This window comes from Schistocerca americana, chromosome 5, assembly GCF_021461395.2.
Source record: "Schistocerca americana isolate TAMUIC-IGC-003095 chromosome 5, iqSchAmer2.1, whole genome shotgun sequence".
In the NCBI taxonomy this organism is placed as follows: domain Eukaryota; kingdom Metazoa; phylum Arthropoda; class Insecta; order Orthoptera; family Acrididae; genus Schistocerca; species Schistocerca americana.
In genome coordinates this window covers 191,548,045-191,562,669 of record NC_060123.1, presented here as the reverse complement: position 1 = coordinate 191,562,669, position 14,625 = coordinate 191,548,045, and the positions used below count along the sequence as shown (strand labels likewise).

Here is a 14,625-nt window from a genome sequence, read left to right as displayed (position 1 = left end):
GGCCGGCCCAAAAGTGGGCATACCAGCTGTTAGGCAGGTGGTCACAAAGCTCTGACTCATCACTGTATATTACCACAGTTACCTCTTCCATATACTTGTGTGCACCTCAGCCTCCCCAACCCTCTCTCCCCCAACTGCTTTTTCCCTTCCCCTTGTCTACACAGTTCTCCACTCAAATTCTCTTGTTTCCTAACAGCCATCGTCTGTTTGATTTCAATCTTCTTCTCTTTCATTATCCCTTCCATTTCTTATAATACCAAAAAAGGCTTCAACTGTGCTAAACTGATCAATATCCTTCTTAATGCCTCCAGTATTTTATTATTACCCTTATTATTAATATTACTACTGTTATTAATAATATAATTAACAGCAATAACAATAATAATAAAGCAAATTATTATTACTGTGACGTATGTAATATTTTTAATGTACCTAGTTCCCGTTCAGATGTAAGAGATGTAACCCTAATTTGGTCAGGCTAAATAAGCAATAAATAAATAAGTAAATAAATAAAAACAAGAAGTTCCTGTAGACGAGCAGATTAATGCAATAATATAATGATAATTACGTTAACTACAAAAGCGAAGCAGGAACAGTAAAGGAGTATGTTTACCTTATTGCCGGGTTGTGCTGCAGGTGTTACGCCCCATCCTAGTTGCACTTTGTCGTCGTCGTCGCCACTGTATATTCCGTTGAGAGGCCAGCAAAATTTTCCTTCGGGTAATTCATTAGATTTCAAGTAATCCTGCCACGAAGAATAGACGCGGCAATTCGTATCCACGAATTTCCACTTGGATTTCGTGAGCAATATTCGAAATACGGGATACTGCAGCACCTGCTTCTCGTATTCCACGAAGACAAATATAATGGCCATATCAAGTTGATCTCTCTCTTCCGTCTTCTCCTTGTTTACGTCTCTTATGAAGTCGACGACAGCCTTTATGGTTTTGTACTTGTTCTCACTGTATCCAGTGTGGGCGTTATCACATTTCGATTCTTCGTCTGGTATGCCACACAAGGCGTAACCAACTTTTCTATGCAGTATCAGCAGTCCCCTGCTGGTGTTTGTTTCGTACGCACAGACGTCCCCCAACAGCTCGTAGTATCGCTGCTGGTCTTCAGTTGGATCCCTGCTCCACTCAGACGCCATTGTACGCAATACTGCCTTCAGGGAACGTCTGCTACGTTTACCTGCAAGTAGAGAACACCAACTAATTAGTATATTTGTAATAATTTCACTCAGGTTTGCAGAATGTGCACAGACTGCCTTAAAATGATACGTCCGCGCATCTTCTTGTTACTATAAACGCAGTAAATCTTCTGTAGCTGAAGCAAACACACGGAGATCATAAGCTCACGTTAGTTGTGTGAGAAAAAAAAAAAAAATAAAAAAAAAAAAAAAAAAAAAGAAGAAGAAGAAGAACACTCTTCCACGTCAGTATACGGGGCCGCGATGGGAGGTTAAACAGTGCTGTAGGGTTTCTTTCCAGTTTGCGCGTTGTTTACGCACATTGCATCAGTTTGCTACATTCGTCTGTCTCCGAAGAACGTCTGTGCTCTCACATCCCAAGCTCAGTGATCTGTTGGCAGTTCCCAGTTTCCACCAGCTGTCAATTACGGAGACGTTAAGCTGGTACTCTATATTGTTGGCCACCGAAAGTAACTTACAGAACGGAGTAAAACTGAGTCTTCGTAGTGGAGACGGTGCGATACTAGGTGACACAACACTACGTAGCACAATATACAGAGTGCACGGTGCAAGGTGCATGGTCTCAGAAAGAAAAGGAAACAAGAATCACAAACGGAAAACCTGTACTGGCGTTTAAAACAATCACCTTTAGATACCTTTAGGTACAACACACTTCAGAGATCTGTAAAGGGACATCCTCCTCTAGCATTACTTTCCCTCAACAGTAGCAGTCGATACGAGTAATATTTTTCGAATTTTGACAGGTCAATGTTATCTCAGATGTTTTTTCTAAAAAATCTCATGTAGTTTTATACACAATATTTTATATATCAGGCTAAAATTTATGAAAAGGAGCTACTTTATTTTCGTTGTTACAATCGATATATACTAGCTCAAAATACACAGTTAATATTGTATTTTAGTAACATTTGAAATTACGAAATACTTGGCACACTTACAATTTCTATTATTAATTAAGCAGTCTACTACTGTTTATAATGTTTATTTCTGGATTCATTTACGAACTAATAATCGAACTAAATGGAAATTCATTTGTCAAGAAAAATTGTAAACACATTGGAATATTGTTATTACCACAGAGTGAAGTAGTAGTAAGCATGCCTCTGATGTGATCGGACGTATTTTTGTATTTCGGGCGAACAATGTAATTTCGGCTTTGTTAATGTGAAAATGCAAGAGACTGTGTGATGTATTAAAATTAGACAAAATAAATTAACGTAAAAACAAAAATTCAGCAACGACATTCCTCAAAATTATTGAGATCAACTGAACCATGAGAACCTAAAATGTTACCCCTAGACAAGAGCAACTGGAGAAAAGATAAGTAAACTAAAAAATTATTGTAATCTTACTCTTGTCAAATCTCCAGAAAAAACTTTGCACATTGGTGAACAATAGCAGCAACCAAAACGGAGGGGTAGATGACACATCAGTTTGTGAAGTTAACAAACGCTTATCTTGCAAGTTCTCGAAGCACCTTGGTAACGCATTGTTGGATATCCTCAACGTCTGCAACGTTTTTTTTAACAATTGTGCTTTATCTTTGCTTATGTTTAGCTCTTCTGCTGTCTTTGTAAAAGACAGCAACAAGCAGTGGTCGCCCTCGTTGGTTGTTGACACAAACGCAGATCTTCCTCGACACAGTCTTTTCCGCCTCTAATACGCTTAAACGACACACACACACACACACTCCTCTTTCTCACAGCTCCAACAACGTGCTCTTGGACTACCATTTCTTGTGTCTCCGTCGCCGGTTTCCCTAATTTGAAACGAAACTTCATGTTAAGGCGTTGCACCATTTTGCGCTCCATTTTGCAATGACATGAGTGTGATGGATGTCTTTGAGAATGAGAGCAGAGTATGCACTACTGTTCCCGGACATTCACGGACGTTGAGGATATCCGACAACGCGCGACCACGGTGCTTCCAGCACTGCACAAGCAGCATTCGCTGAGAGCTTCCAATCGCTTGACAGCCGATGTCGGAGGTGTTTAGCAGCTATTGGTGATGACTTCACAAGACAGTAAAGGTATTTTGTTAGTAGCTCTTTTTTTCCTTTATTTTCTGAGGCCAGTCACCGAACTTATCAGATGCACCTTGTAGCTTGGAGCTTATTGTAAGACTTATGTATTACAGATTATTTGCTACGACAAGGAGTATGACTGGGAAGGTGAAGTACCCAGGACCCAAACTGCAGCAGTAACCACTGAAGATTTGGATGCCGCATGTAAAGGTTTCTAAAGTTTCCAGTTAACAGTGAGTTACCAGTTATCTATTATTAACGGTCTGCTGTGCACGAAGACTTTGCAAGCCGAACGCACCACATTAGAAAATTAATCTCGCTCTTGAATGTGCAATAGCGAAAGCCAAACGTACTACAAAACAAAGGTGAAGAAGCAGTTGGAACACTTTCACTAAACAACCACCAATCACAGAAATTTTTCAGGAAATTAAACGCTTCGCCAACAGAGGGAGGACTACGTGACGGGAATCCCAGACCACAACAAAGATGTGAGAATACGAGGCACGAGCGTTTGCAGTCGTATCCCCTCACAGACACGGGCGATGCATTATTTCATGCGAAACGTTCAGCACCGGGTCCTGACAATATTAGCTACTAAATGCGCATCTCACACCAATGGGAAACCACCATCTAATCAGTATCTCCAATGAAGTATGGGATCAGTCCGTCGTTGCCCATTGTATGAATCTAGCAAGAATAGTAACACTTAAGAAAGAAGAAAAGGACAAATAAAGTTGAATCCCATAGATCGATAACGTTGATGTCTACACGCACAATATTAGAAAGTATGATTACGTATAGATTGGGGTAGTGGCTGAAAAAAGACAGGCATTCTGTCGCCATAGCAACTTCGGTTTAGAAGAGGAATGGGACAATAAAAGTTCTGACCGACATTCGCAAGTTTCTAAGCGAAAGTAAATGCTTATTGGCAGTTTTCACACGTGTATCTAACGCACTACCGAGATTAACACATAAGCTGCTTAACTTTGCTGTGTCCAACAGATTTGATCAAAGTATACAATAAGTGTTATCAAACCGACAAATCATCATCAGAAATGGCCTACAGACAATCGGATCGCAGACGACAAGCACTGTCTTGCCCCCCAAGTTTCATTTTGTCCCCATCGCTTTTCAATCGGAACACACGTGGCAGAAAGGGCTAACAGTATGTTCCAAAACGCCGCACGTAAATACGGCACTTTTCTGTGGCTCATACTTCGGGTTTTATTGGTGACAGAAAGATAGGGTCAAAGTATTTTGGATATCCCTTGGGGTAGGGACCGTTCATATACCGAAAAGAAGGATCGTATTACTGCAACTATCCGACAAAATATGGTCAAAATTTGAATATTCCACACGTCCTCCAAATTAGGCAAATGGTGAAATCGGTTGGTTCTTTTTGCATTAGATGTGGTCTATGGCGCACCTTAGGGGGCTTATGGAGGTATCATTTAGTTCATGTGTGGCTCCTGACAAAATCCGAAAACACCCTTTTTTACCATTTTTCCGACATCAGCAGCGGATATCTAAATAAGTAACAGCAAAAAACCGCTCAAATTTTAATGGTACAAACTCTAGAGATTTACCTAGAAGGACCGTCTTCCCGTTTTCATAAATCTTTATCCAACATCGAGAAACACCCCATAAAATATTGTTTTAGGCACCGAAATCGAGCCGCGAATGTCAGTATGGCTACGCATAGCAAAAACCTCTGAAATTTTGCGATGTATTCCTAAGACGCCGTTCGCGAAATACAGAGGTTCAAATTACCCTACTTAACCACGTAAAATTCGGTGTGAGGCGGAAAAGTAGTTTATAAAGTGACGTAGCACAGAGAAACATGCTGTGAAGTGACTCCATCATCATCAGAAGAGTTCTGGGAACCCCGTGTTGTAGTACTGTGTTGTAGTTCTGTGCAAGTAAAATACGGACTGAGATGCAAAATTTTTTTGCGTTTTTTTCAATTTCAAATAAAAAAACTGTCAAAATTTTTCTTGCTCATAAAGCTCTTCTCATACGAGCAGCATGCCCAGCTGTGGCATGGAAAATAAGCGAAGCCGCGGGAAGATGCTTCTATCCGAGCACAAAAAATGAGAATATGTTCCTGTTTATTTAGAAGGGTGACCAAAAAGTTGGGTACCAGCTTACTCATTCTATCTTCTACTTTAAAAATTTTCCCAAAGGTTTTGGTATGCGAACACATTTTAGTTTTTTTATGGTGAGGGAGATAAGGAGACAGTGGCAGTGGGAAAGGACTATAGAGAAGGAGATAGTGAAAGTGGGTGAGAGCAAGTGAGAACGATAAAGAGAGAGATAGTGACAGAGAGTGAGAAGATAAAGCAGCCGCGGGAACGAATGAATGAGACCGTGGCAGTTAGACAGAGCAATAGGGAGACAGTGACAGGGAGAGGAGACAGTAGTAGTAGTAATAGTAGTAGCAGTAGTGAAAGGGTCCTGTAGCCACCTTTCATTAGTCTGGTAGCCCATTTTCACTACCATTTCTCCTTCTTTTCCTTGTTTCTCTTTCCTCATAACTCTCATAGTGGTGTGATTGAATGAATGTGGATGTGTGTCACGTTGCTAGACGGTGGCGTAGTCTGTTGCAGAAAGTCTGCGATAGTCATACAGATTCAGCAGCAGTTGTACAGAATAGCCAACTCTCGTAGTGGTCAAGTATGCAAAGAGGTTTGCGCTACTAGTGAGAAATCCACCTGCGTTAGGTTGGTGGCGGAAATGGCATCTTTGGGTTATCCGGGCCACGCGGAGCGTGGAGGAGGCTGGAGATGAAAAAGGGAGGCAGTCTGCCGCCGGTACGGGAAGCGTCCACAGCTGTGCTCCAGTCGAAGAAGGGTGAGTTGGACTGACCGCGTGGTGCGTCGTTACTTGGCGAGGGGAGAGCTGTTAGCTTTTGGTCTCGCTTTTCAACTCTGAAAGATTGCTATGCCTTGTCGCAGCAAGGAATGCAAAACTTTGGCAGATTTTTCTTTTAGTAAATTTCTATAGCAGACTTGGATCCACCGGAAGAGCGCCACACAAAGGTGTCGTTAAGAAGTGAGCACTCGCTTCTGTATGAATGTCTGTTTGCCTTCAGCTGTGCCTGTAGAAGCTTTCATTTTTTCTACATAGTAATAACTTTGCCTTCTCGTAAATTTTCCTTGCTTTATATATCTTTCGTCCGTGGGGAGCCGACCACGTGGTTGAACATTAGAGTTTGTTGGGCTACCGTCATCACTAACTGTCCGGTCTCATGTTTGTTTTAAAGAACGTTAACTGTTCATGATTGTGTGATGTGATATTGTTGCAACTTGGCCACGATACCTAGAAATTGCGTCTTCACAAACCACGTGGACACGCGGGTGTACTGCGAAACATGTACCGTTTTACGAGTTATTGCGATCAGTTATTAGGCAACAGCAGTTGTATGAATGATTCACACCATTGATTTTAGGTGTAGATTATAACGGTGTATGTATCGATGGTTTTCTTTAATGTTTGAGGAATTAATGATACCAGGAATTGTGTACACGCCTCACATCCTTATCTTAGGAATAAATGATTTTATCTACAATTTTCTCTTGTGTTCCGAGGTTACGTTTTTGCACCTAAGCCACTCACCTCGTATCTTTCCCGTTAGCACATCCAACGCGTTTCCTTACGCACAGGTCCAGTGATTAGTTTCCCCTTGTATTTTATAACAAATGCTTTAGATTAAGTCTTATTTTCAGGTGCGTTGCTGGGAGCTGATCTTATGCAGTGTTCATGCATTTTCTATTTTATTTTAAATGTTTGATTGTCGTGAACAGTGTACGGACAATACTATTAATTACATCGTATCCTCTATGAGCGACATCACAACGTACGCATTTTTGTGAGTTTTTGGTCTGTGATCAAATTAATTTATTTTCCGACTCGACCAAACCTTTGATTAGTTGTATGGTTAGAATCGGCGGCGACCCTAATCTTCTCACGTTAATTTCACAATCAATAAGCATTTCCATTCCCAATAATAACGTAATAACCCGTAGAAACAGGTTAGTTACATTAGTAGTAGTAGTTGTAGCAGCAGGACAAAATGAAAGACGCTGTGGCACACGAGACAGTGACAGAGAGACACAACGAGATAGTGACAATGAGTTGGACTGAATAAGAGAGTGAGAATGGACAAATGGGAGTGGATGGGTACGAGCGACGTACTGCATTGGACCAGCAGGTGTGAGCGAGTTACAATTACGGGAACTTGGGGGAGTGAGAGATGAGGTGCATGTCAAAAGAGTACGAATATTTTTGCATGCCAAAATTTTTGGAAAAAATTTTGAACTTGTTGAAAGTCGAATGAGGCGGCTGATAACTCCATTTTTCAGTCAGAGTCTTTTAAACAGGAGCATATTCGCCCTTTTTGTCCCCCCAATAGCATTTTCCCGCTATTTATACGGTAGGAATATACATGACCTAGTGGGGGATGGCATTCAGATCTTGCGATTTGCTGTTGATCTCTTCATTTATGCAGACAGAGAGAAATTAAACCACTGGATTCTGACATACGACAACTAAAGGAGAAATCCGATGTTTTCTGCTAAATAGTAGGAAGGCCTCCATGTGAAAATTCACTAGACGTGCAGGCTTGACTCAAATAAAACGAGGCCCATACACATTTCAAGTCAAGAAAACTGTCACGTATCTAGGCTTGGAAATGGAACAGAAACTTGCATAGAGCACACATGTTGGAAGAGTTAATATAGAAACGTGTGAAAGAGCATTAAATATCCTACGAGCAGTTACGAATATTGCCTGGGGGGCTGACCCCAATGTGACTAAGCATTTATCGAGCAGTTATCCGTGCCTACATGAACTAATTGTCAGCTATGGTTCTGCAAATAAGTCCACCCTATTGAAATTGGACAAAAATATTAAGGGCTCTGAATGTGCTTCGATGTCGGTGCGATGAAACCGATACCAACAAATACACTGTTATGAGAGACATCAGAAACACACCCACACCTTCGATGGCGTTATCGCAAAAACGTAATAATAGATCTTGGCTATGCAGAATATCTGGACGGTGGCAACAATTATTTTACATTATTAGATAAACACGGTCTCGTAAACTGAGATATGGCCGGGAGAGCTATGTGGTGACTTCATGCTCCCCCACATCTGCATCCAGTGACGCCCTTGGTCTGAAGATGACACGATGGCCGGTCGGTACCGTTGGGCCTTCGTGGCCTGTTCAGGAGGAGTTTAGTTTCTTAATTTTAACAGGCCGGCCGGTGTTGCAGAGCGGTTCTAGGCGCTTCAGTCTGGAACCACGCGACTGCTACGGTCGCAGGTTCGAATCCTGCCTCGGGCATGGATGTGTGTGATGACGTTAGGTTACTTAGGTTTCAGTAGTTCTAAGTTCTAGGGGACTGATGGCCTCAGATGTTAAGTCCCATAGTGCTCAGAGCCATTTGAACCATTTTTTGAACATACACTGCCGGAAAAAAATTAGTGCACCTGGAAAGACGCCGCCGATTTTGACAGCATATGCCACCTGGGGGATAGTAGGTGAAGTGATAATGGTTTCAACATTGTCTGACAACATACAGAGTAGCGGCGTAGCTACCAGAGCGCCATCTGTGTCTACCCTTTAATATGAAATGTTGAGAGCTGGAAGGCTCATTGTGGCACTAACATGTGAAGCAAGCAGCGATCATCGGAGACACACTAGTTCTTCTTACAACCAGGTGAGTGAGTTTGAAAGCCGTCAAACTGTGGAATTCAAAGTGGCGGAATGGTTCTTTCAGAGAACTGCCACACAAGATGGACCTACTGCGTCAGTTGTGCAACGATGCTGGTAGTAGTGGTCACTTTGAACACTCTTACACCTCTAGACTAGGTTCTGGACGTCCACGCAGCACAGACGTCCGCCGGGATCGTAGTTTTGTATGGGCAGCAGCAGCAAATCATACAGCTAACCACAGCACAAATAAGAGAGGTAATGAGCCCAGACTTGTCAACACGAACTTGTTAACAGTGGGACTACTGGCACGCACGCCTCCAGCCCATCTTCCACTCACGCCACAGCGTCGGCGTGCACAGCTCGACTGATGCTGTCAGAGCATCACTTGGAAAATGTATGGCGCGCCGTGGTCTTCGATAACGAAAGCCGATTCTGCCTGGACGCAAGTAATGGTCGTTTGCGCGTACAGCGTAGACCTAGTGAGCAGTGTCTTACAGAGTGCATTCGTGCAAGACACACTGGCTACACCCCAGACATTATGGTCTGGGGAGTGGTAAGCTACAACATTTGTACACCTTTGATGTTCCGCTGGTGGACGCTAAGCAGCGCTCAGTACATGCAAAATGTTGATAGACCCGTTCTCTTGCCATTCTTGCAACAATAAGGTGATGCATTGTTCCAACAGAATAATTCTCTCTCTCTCTCTCTCTCTCTCTCTCACACACACACACACACACACACACACACACACACACACACATACACGAAACTCAACGTGCTCTGCGAGAGTTGCAGCAACTTTCCTGGCCAGCACGACCTCCAGTGTTGTCTCCAATCGAGCACAAGCGGGATGTGGTACGACAAGAAGTAACTCGTGTGACTTGTCCACCAACAACTTTTACCAAACTATGTAAACAGGGTGAGCAGGTGTGGCATAAAGTATCCCAGGACAGTATTTACCATCTGTACAATTGACTGCGTGCCAGAGTCATGGCCTGCATTTCAGCCCATGGAGGCAACACCACATACTGATATGAGTGTTTCAGCATGGGTCGATATTTGGTATCTCAGAACGACTTACTCTACAGATCTGCGAACGTAATCTTTTCATGTTCTGCAAATGCACTGTAGCAGCAATAAATTTCTCATGAATTGGTAACCTCTAAAACAGCGTACTATTTTTCTTTCTCAGTGTATGCTCGACATTACTGTGAAATCGAAGAACTCCGGCACAGAGTTACACGTGCTATAGCTCTATCGTTTTGCAACTGTTACAATATATCAAAGTCAACAATGTGAATGATGCCGATGATAACCATTCAGGGCTCGTGATAGTAATACAGCTACGCTTGCGACACATGAAGGACGCCAAAATACTCGTATGCAGATAGCGCCAAAAATGCATATGGCACTGGATGTGAATTCATAGGCCACACAACACAAGCTTGGGGACGTTACATGCTACAAGTTCGCATGAAGATGCATTGAGGGCAAAATTATTACCTTTCTGACTCTCGAGCAGCCGTAAAATCTTGAAAAACCATTTTACACAACAACCCAGTAGTTGTTATGAAATTCTGCAGGTAGTCGATAAGGTACAAACCCAGCAAAAATTAGTCATATTAGCCCGGGCCAGAGGTCATAGTGGCAACAAAGAGGCTGACCAACTGGCTACCCAAGGCGCTGTTTCAGAAACGCCATGTTATCCAAAGATACAGCGTACAGAATTCATACGACGTCTTGAAAGAACGATGTGAATGATGTAGGACAAGGTATGGAGCAGAACAACCAACATCGAACAGAAACATTATAGAGCGATACACGCTGTGATTCCGTCAACGCATTGGTAAAGGAAGCACGTATGAAACGTCCCCTTAGAAAAATTTAAAAATGACAGTGCTGATAAACCTCTGCGTTATTTGATTTTCATACAGCTGAGCAAAACTGAACGTACTCAGACATTATTCTCTTTACTTATTCTGATCAACACTAAACTGACACACAATATTTTTAGCGCAACGCAATATGACTTTCAAAAATCCCTAAAAAATAATGGCCTTGACTAACAATAACCTATACCTTTCATGAATCACTTACCTCACAAAAATCTTCTTTACTCGAACTACTGCAATACAGCGAGCGCCACTACTGCCAGCTAAATAAAGAATTCTAACTACTGCAGGCACTAACTACTGATAGGCATAGTTAGCAAATGAAAGATTTTGATAGAGAACAAACAATGTATTTACCTTAATAATGTTCATATATATATAAGTTCATGATATCCAGTATTACAAATTTACTCTTTCTGATAGACACGCTTCCTGATCGTCCGCTCTCCCCAAATCCAGCACTGCTGGCGGCTCACCTCCAACTGCGCAACGCTACGCACTGTTCACATCCAACTGCCCAACACTACAACAGCGAATATTCCAGCAATGCAAACCAGCCACAGACTTCACACAGCACAGTCAGTGATTTTCATATAGAGTGCTACGTGGCGTTACCAACATAAAAACCTAAACAGCCTACTTACACGTAGTGTCTAGAGCAGGGGCGGGCAAACGTTGTACGCGGCTCATGAGCACACGGCGCTGCACGTGTGCTGCTCGCGTGCAATCGTCAAACGGGACAGTGACCACAGCCGGCAGGTTGCGGCAGGCTAAGCTGCGGACGTTGAAGCGAAGCGACCACTACGTAGTGAACGTTGTATTTCAAGAACCGGAAAATGCAGAGTGAATCAAGGAAACGGAGAAGTACAGATTTGCTATCTTTTAAAAAGGAATGGGAGAATCATTTTTTCTTTGTGCAAAAACGTGAAAATTCTAATTGTATAATATGTGACAGTATTCTCGCTGGTGAGTCGAAGTTTAATATTGAACGCCATTATAATAAATTTCAATATGTTCCCGTCCCGTCCTTAGTGCAATAAAAGAGGAATTTCTCAAGCGATTTGCGGATATATCATACTTATCCCAAGGTTTTGAATAGTTCTCGAGACAATTTGCTGTTTCTGTAGATGATATTCATCCCAGTTCGCAAATGGAATTAATAGATCTGTACTGTAGATTCTACAGCATAATTCTCGTCTGAGAGACAAGTTCCTTTTGGCAAGACGTTTAATAGACATTTATCACGACTTTCCACAGCAAGAGTTTCCTTGTCTCCATCGTGAAGCGGCGGAGATGATGTCAATGTTTGGCTCGACATACGTTTGTGAGAGATTTTTTCTGTTATGAAAATTAAAAGACTCGGTTAAGAGCAAACATCAGTAATGAAAATTTACGTAACTGTTTGCGTTTGTCTTAAGTAGAAATTTTGTTCCAGACATTAAACGTATTGTAAACTCCACCTCTGATAATTAAATAAAACGTATCGTAGGTAATAGGTACTCTTTCAAACCACGATTTCTTTCAAGCAGCCGGCCGCGGTGGCCGTGCGGTTCTAGGCACTGTAGTCCGGAACCGCATGACTGCTACGGTCGCAGGTTCGAATCCTGCCTCGGGCATGCATGTGTGTGATGTCCTTCGGTTAGTTAGGTTTAAGTAGTTCTAAGTTCTACGGGACTGATGACCTCAGATGTTAAGTCCCATAGTGCTCAGAGCCATTTGAACCATTTCTTTCAAGCACTCCTACTAACCTTATTCCTTCATTCAATAAAGCAGGCCAGGAAACAAAACGCATTACAGAGGAAGAAGCGGAGAGACGGTTTGGTGGGGAGTGGAGAGAAGCGGGTGGCCAGCTTGCCCCTGTGTGCACGCAGAACACCTGTTAACTGCACACGTGCAAGTGCATCGCACACGTGCAGGATTCCTGCCCGCCCCTGGTCTAGAGGATCTTGTATTACCACTGCGTAAAGGTAAGTCAATCATGATCGCTTTAAAGAAAAGCGATTACATCGCCTGAGAGCGATTCGACAATCCTCTTCGTGCTTGTGAAGAAGAAGAAGGAGGAGGAGGTGGAGGAGAAGGAGACTTGAACCATATAACATTAGGATGTCCTGGAAAAACAGGATAGATTGGTCACTGAATCAGCTGAGTGCTATAAGGGTACATAGGTCCCCACTGCTTTAACGCTCTTTTCGGAAAAACCAACGTTGGGGTATATAGACTCATACACGGCTCTGGAGCAATTAGGAATGTCGATATAATAAGCCACGTGATAATCTGCTTCCTGCTAGTACGGCAGGGAAGAGACCAACAAGACGAGCCAACATGCGAGAGCGACCACTGCGAGGAAAAAGGAGCAGAAACGAGTAACCGCATTGCCTGGACGACGGATCCCAATCGAATGTGGCTGATCCACAGATTCTTCGTTCACACCCAGGGCGTGTTCCTAGCTGCGAACCATATACGGCCTCCGTCAGTACAACACGAGGTTCCCTGTCTGTTAAGCCGCAATGAAGACAAGCCTTTGGCAGCTATTCACCGACATCGTGGAATAAAACCGAATGTTCTCCGCATTCCCCCATGCGGTATGGACACAGTCGAGACCAACGTGAAACGAAGCCTGCTAGGTCCGCCAGTGACGTCACAGCCTGAGCGCTATGCAAAAAACAGGCGAGAAGCCGCTTGCAGTTCACGGTGTGGTCTCCAGTACAAAATTACGGGCCAAATGTTTGAGTTGTCAAACAGTGTGCATCTCACGAGAAGAAATTGGGGTAAAAACGATACACACCCTTCGGCAAAAATACCTGAAACACAACTTAACTTCAACGCGATTAATTGTTCGTTTTCGTCCTTTCGTGAAATGTGCAGCCTTGAACTACCACTCACTGTAAAAATACAGCCTTTAATTTACGTGGTATAGAAACATAAACATTCAGAAACTAATACGTAAGATACATTGCTGCACATAAAACTGTATTAATTTTCAAAACGTGAATTTCGTCTAAACACAAGGCGATTGTACCTTATTTTAAAATACCTGTGTGAAAATATTTACAAAAGAGAGTCAGATTTTTGAGGACAACTCATATTTTTGGCACAAGAACATCTTATAGAAGAGCATGTATATTCAACCGTCTTTCCATAAGTTGTTTAAGTACTTCTGCGACAAAATACCCACACAGGCTACGCACGGGTAGGACTGTCAGCGATAGATGACTTCTAGATTATAAACACAAACCTTCCTCTTGAATCTATCTATGGCTGAAAACCGTATTAAAATCCCTGCTGTGGTTCCTCAGCTAGACCTTCACATAAAAACAGAAAATCGTGTCAGGGGACATAATATTATATAATATTAGCTACCCCCCACTTGCCCAGGATGTCTAGTACCTGCCACACAAAGTGATTTGCCCTGTGCCTTGTTGATACTCGTAGCCAATGCAAGCCGCATGGGAAACTGAAGTCGTTTTTTTCCACTTATTATTTCATCCCCCACGCCCATATGGGCGAGGGGGAAGGGGGTGGGAGGTGGAGGGGAGGTGGAAGCTCTCACCAGTACAATACTCTGATCTCCAGCCAAGGGTATCCATAAATAGAGAAAACATGTGATATAAAAATAAAACTTCGATGACTGTTTACGTTTTAAGTTAAAAGGTTAACGACGGAAAGCTAAAAGGACGGAAAGTACATCCGTGTAATGTCGTGTGGGGCCCCCGCGAGCACGCAGAAGTGCCGTAACCCGACGTGGCATGGATTCGACTACTGTCTGCAGTGGTGCTGGAGG

The 14,625-nt window shown here is 42.8% G+C and overlaps 1 protein-coding gene across 2 annotated transcripts in view; it reads right to left on the bottom strand.

The window, feature by feature from the left end:
- Positions 1-14,625, bottom strand: part of LOC124615606 — a 237,922-nt gene that overhangs the window by 17,257 nt on the left and 206,040 nt on the right. For both annotated transcript variants that reach the window (XM_047143600.1, XM_047143601.1), the window contains one exon: positions 614-1,191. In XM_047143600.1, the coding sequence (XP_046999556.1) occupies positions 614-1,150 (537 nt within the window). In that variant the 5' untranslated portion in view covers positions 1,151-1,191. The remainder of the gene's footprint in view (positions 1-613; positions 1,192-14,625) is intronic.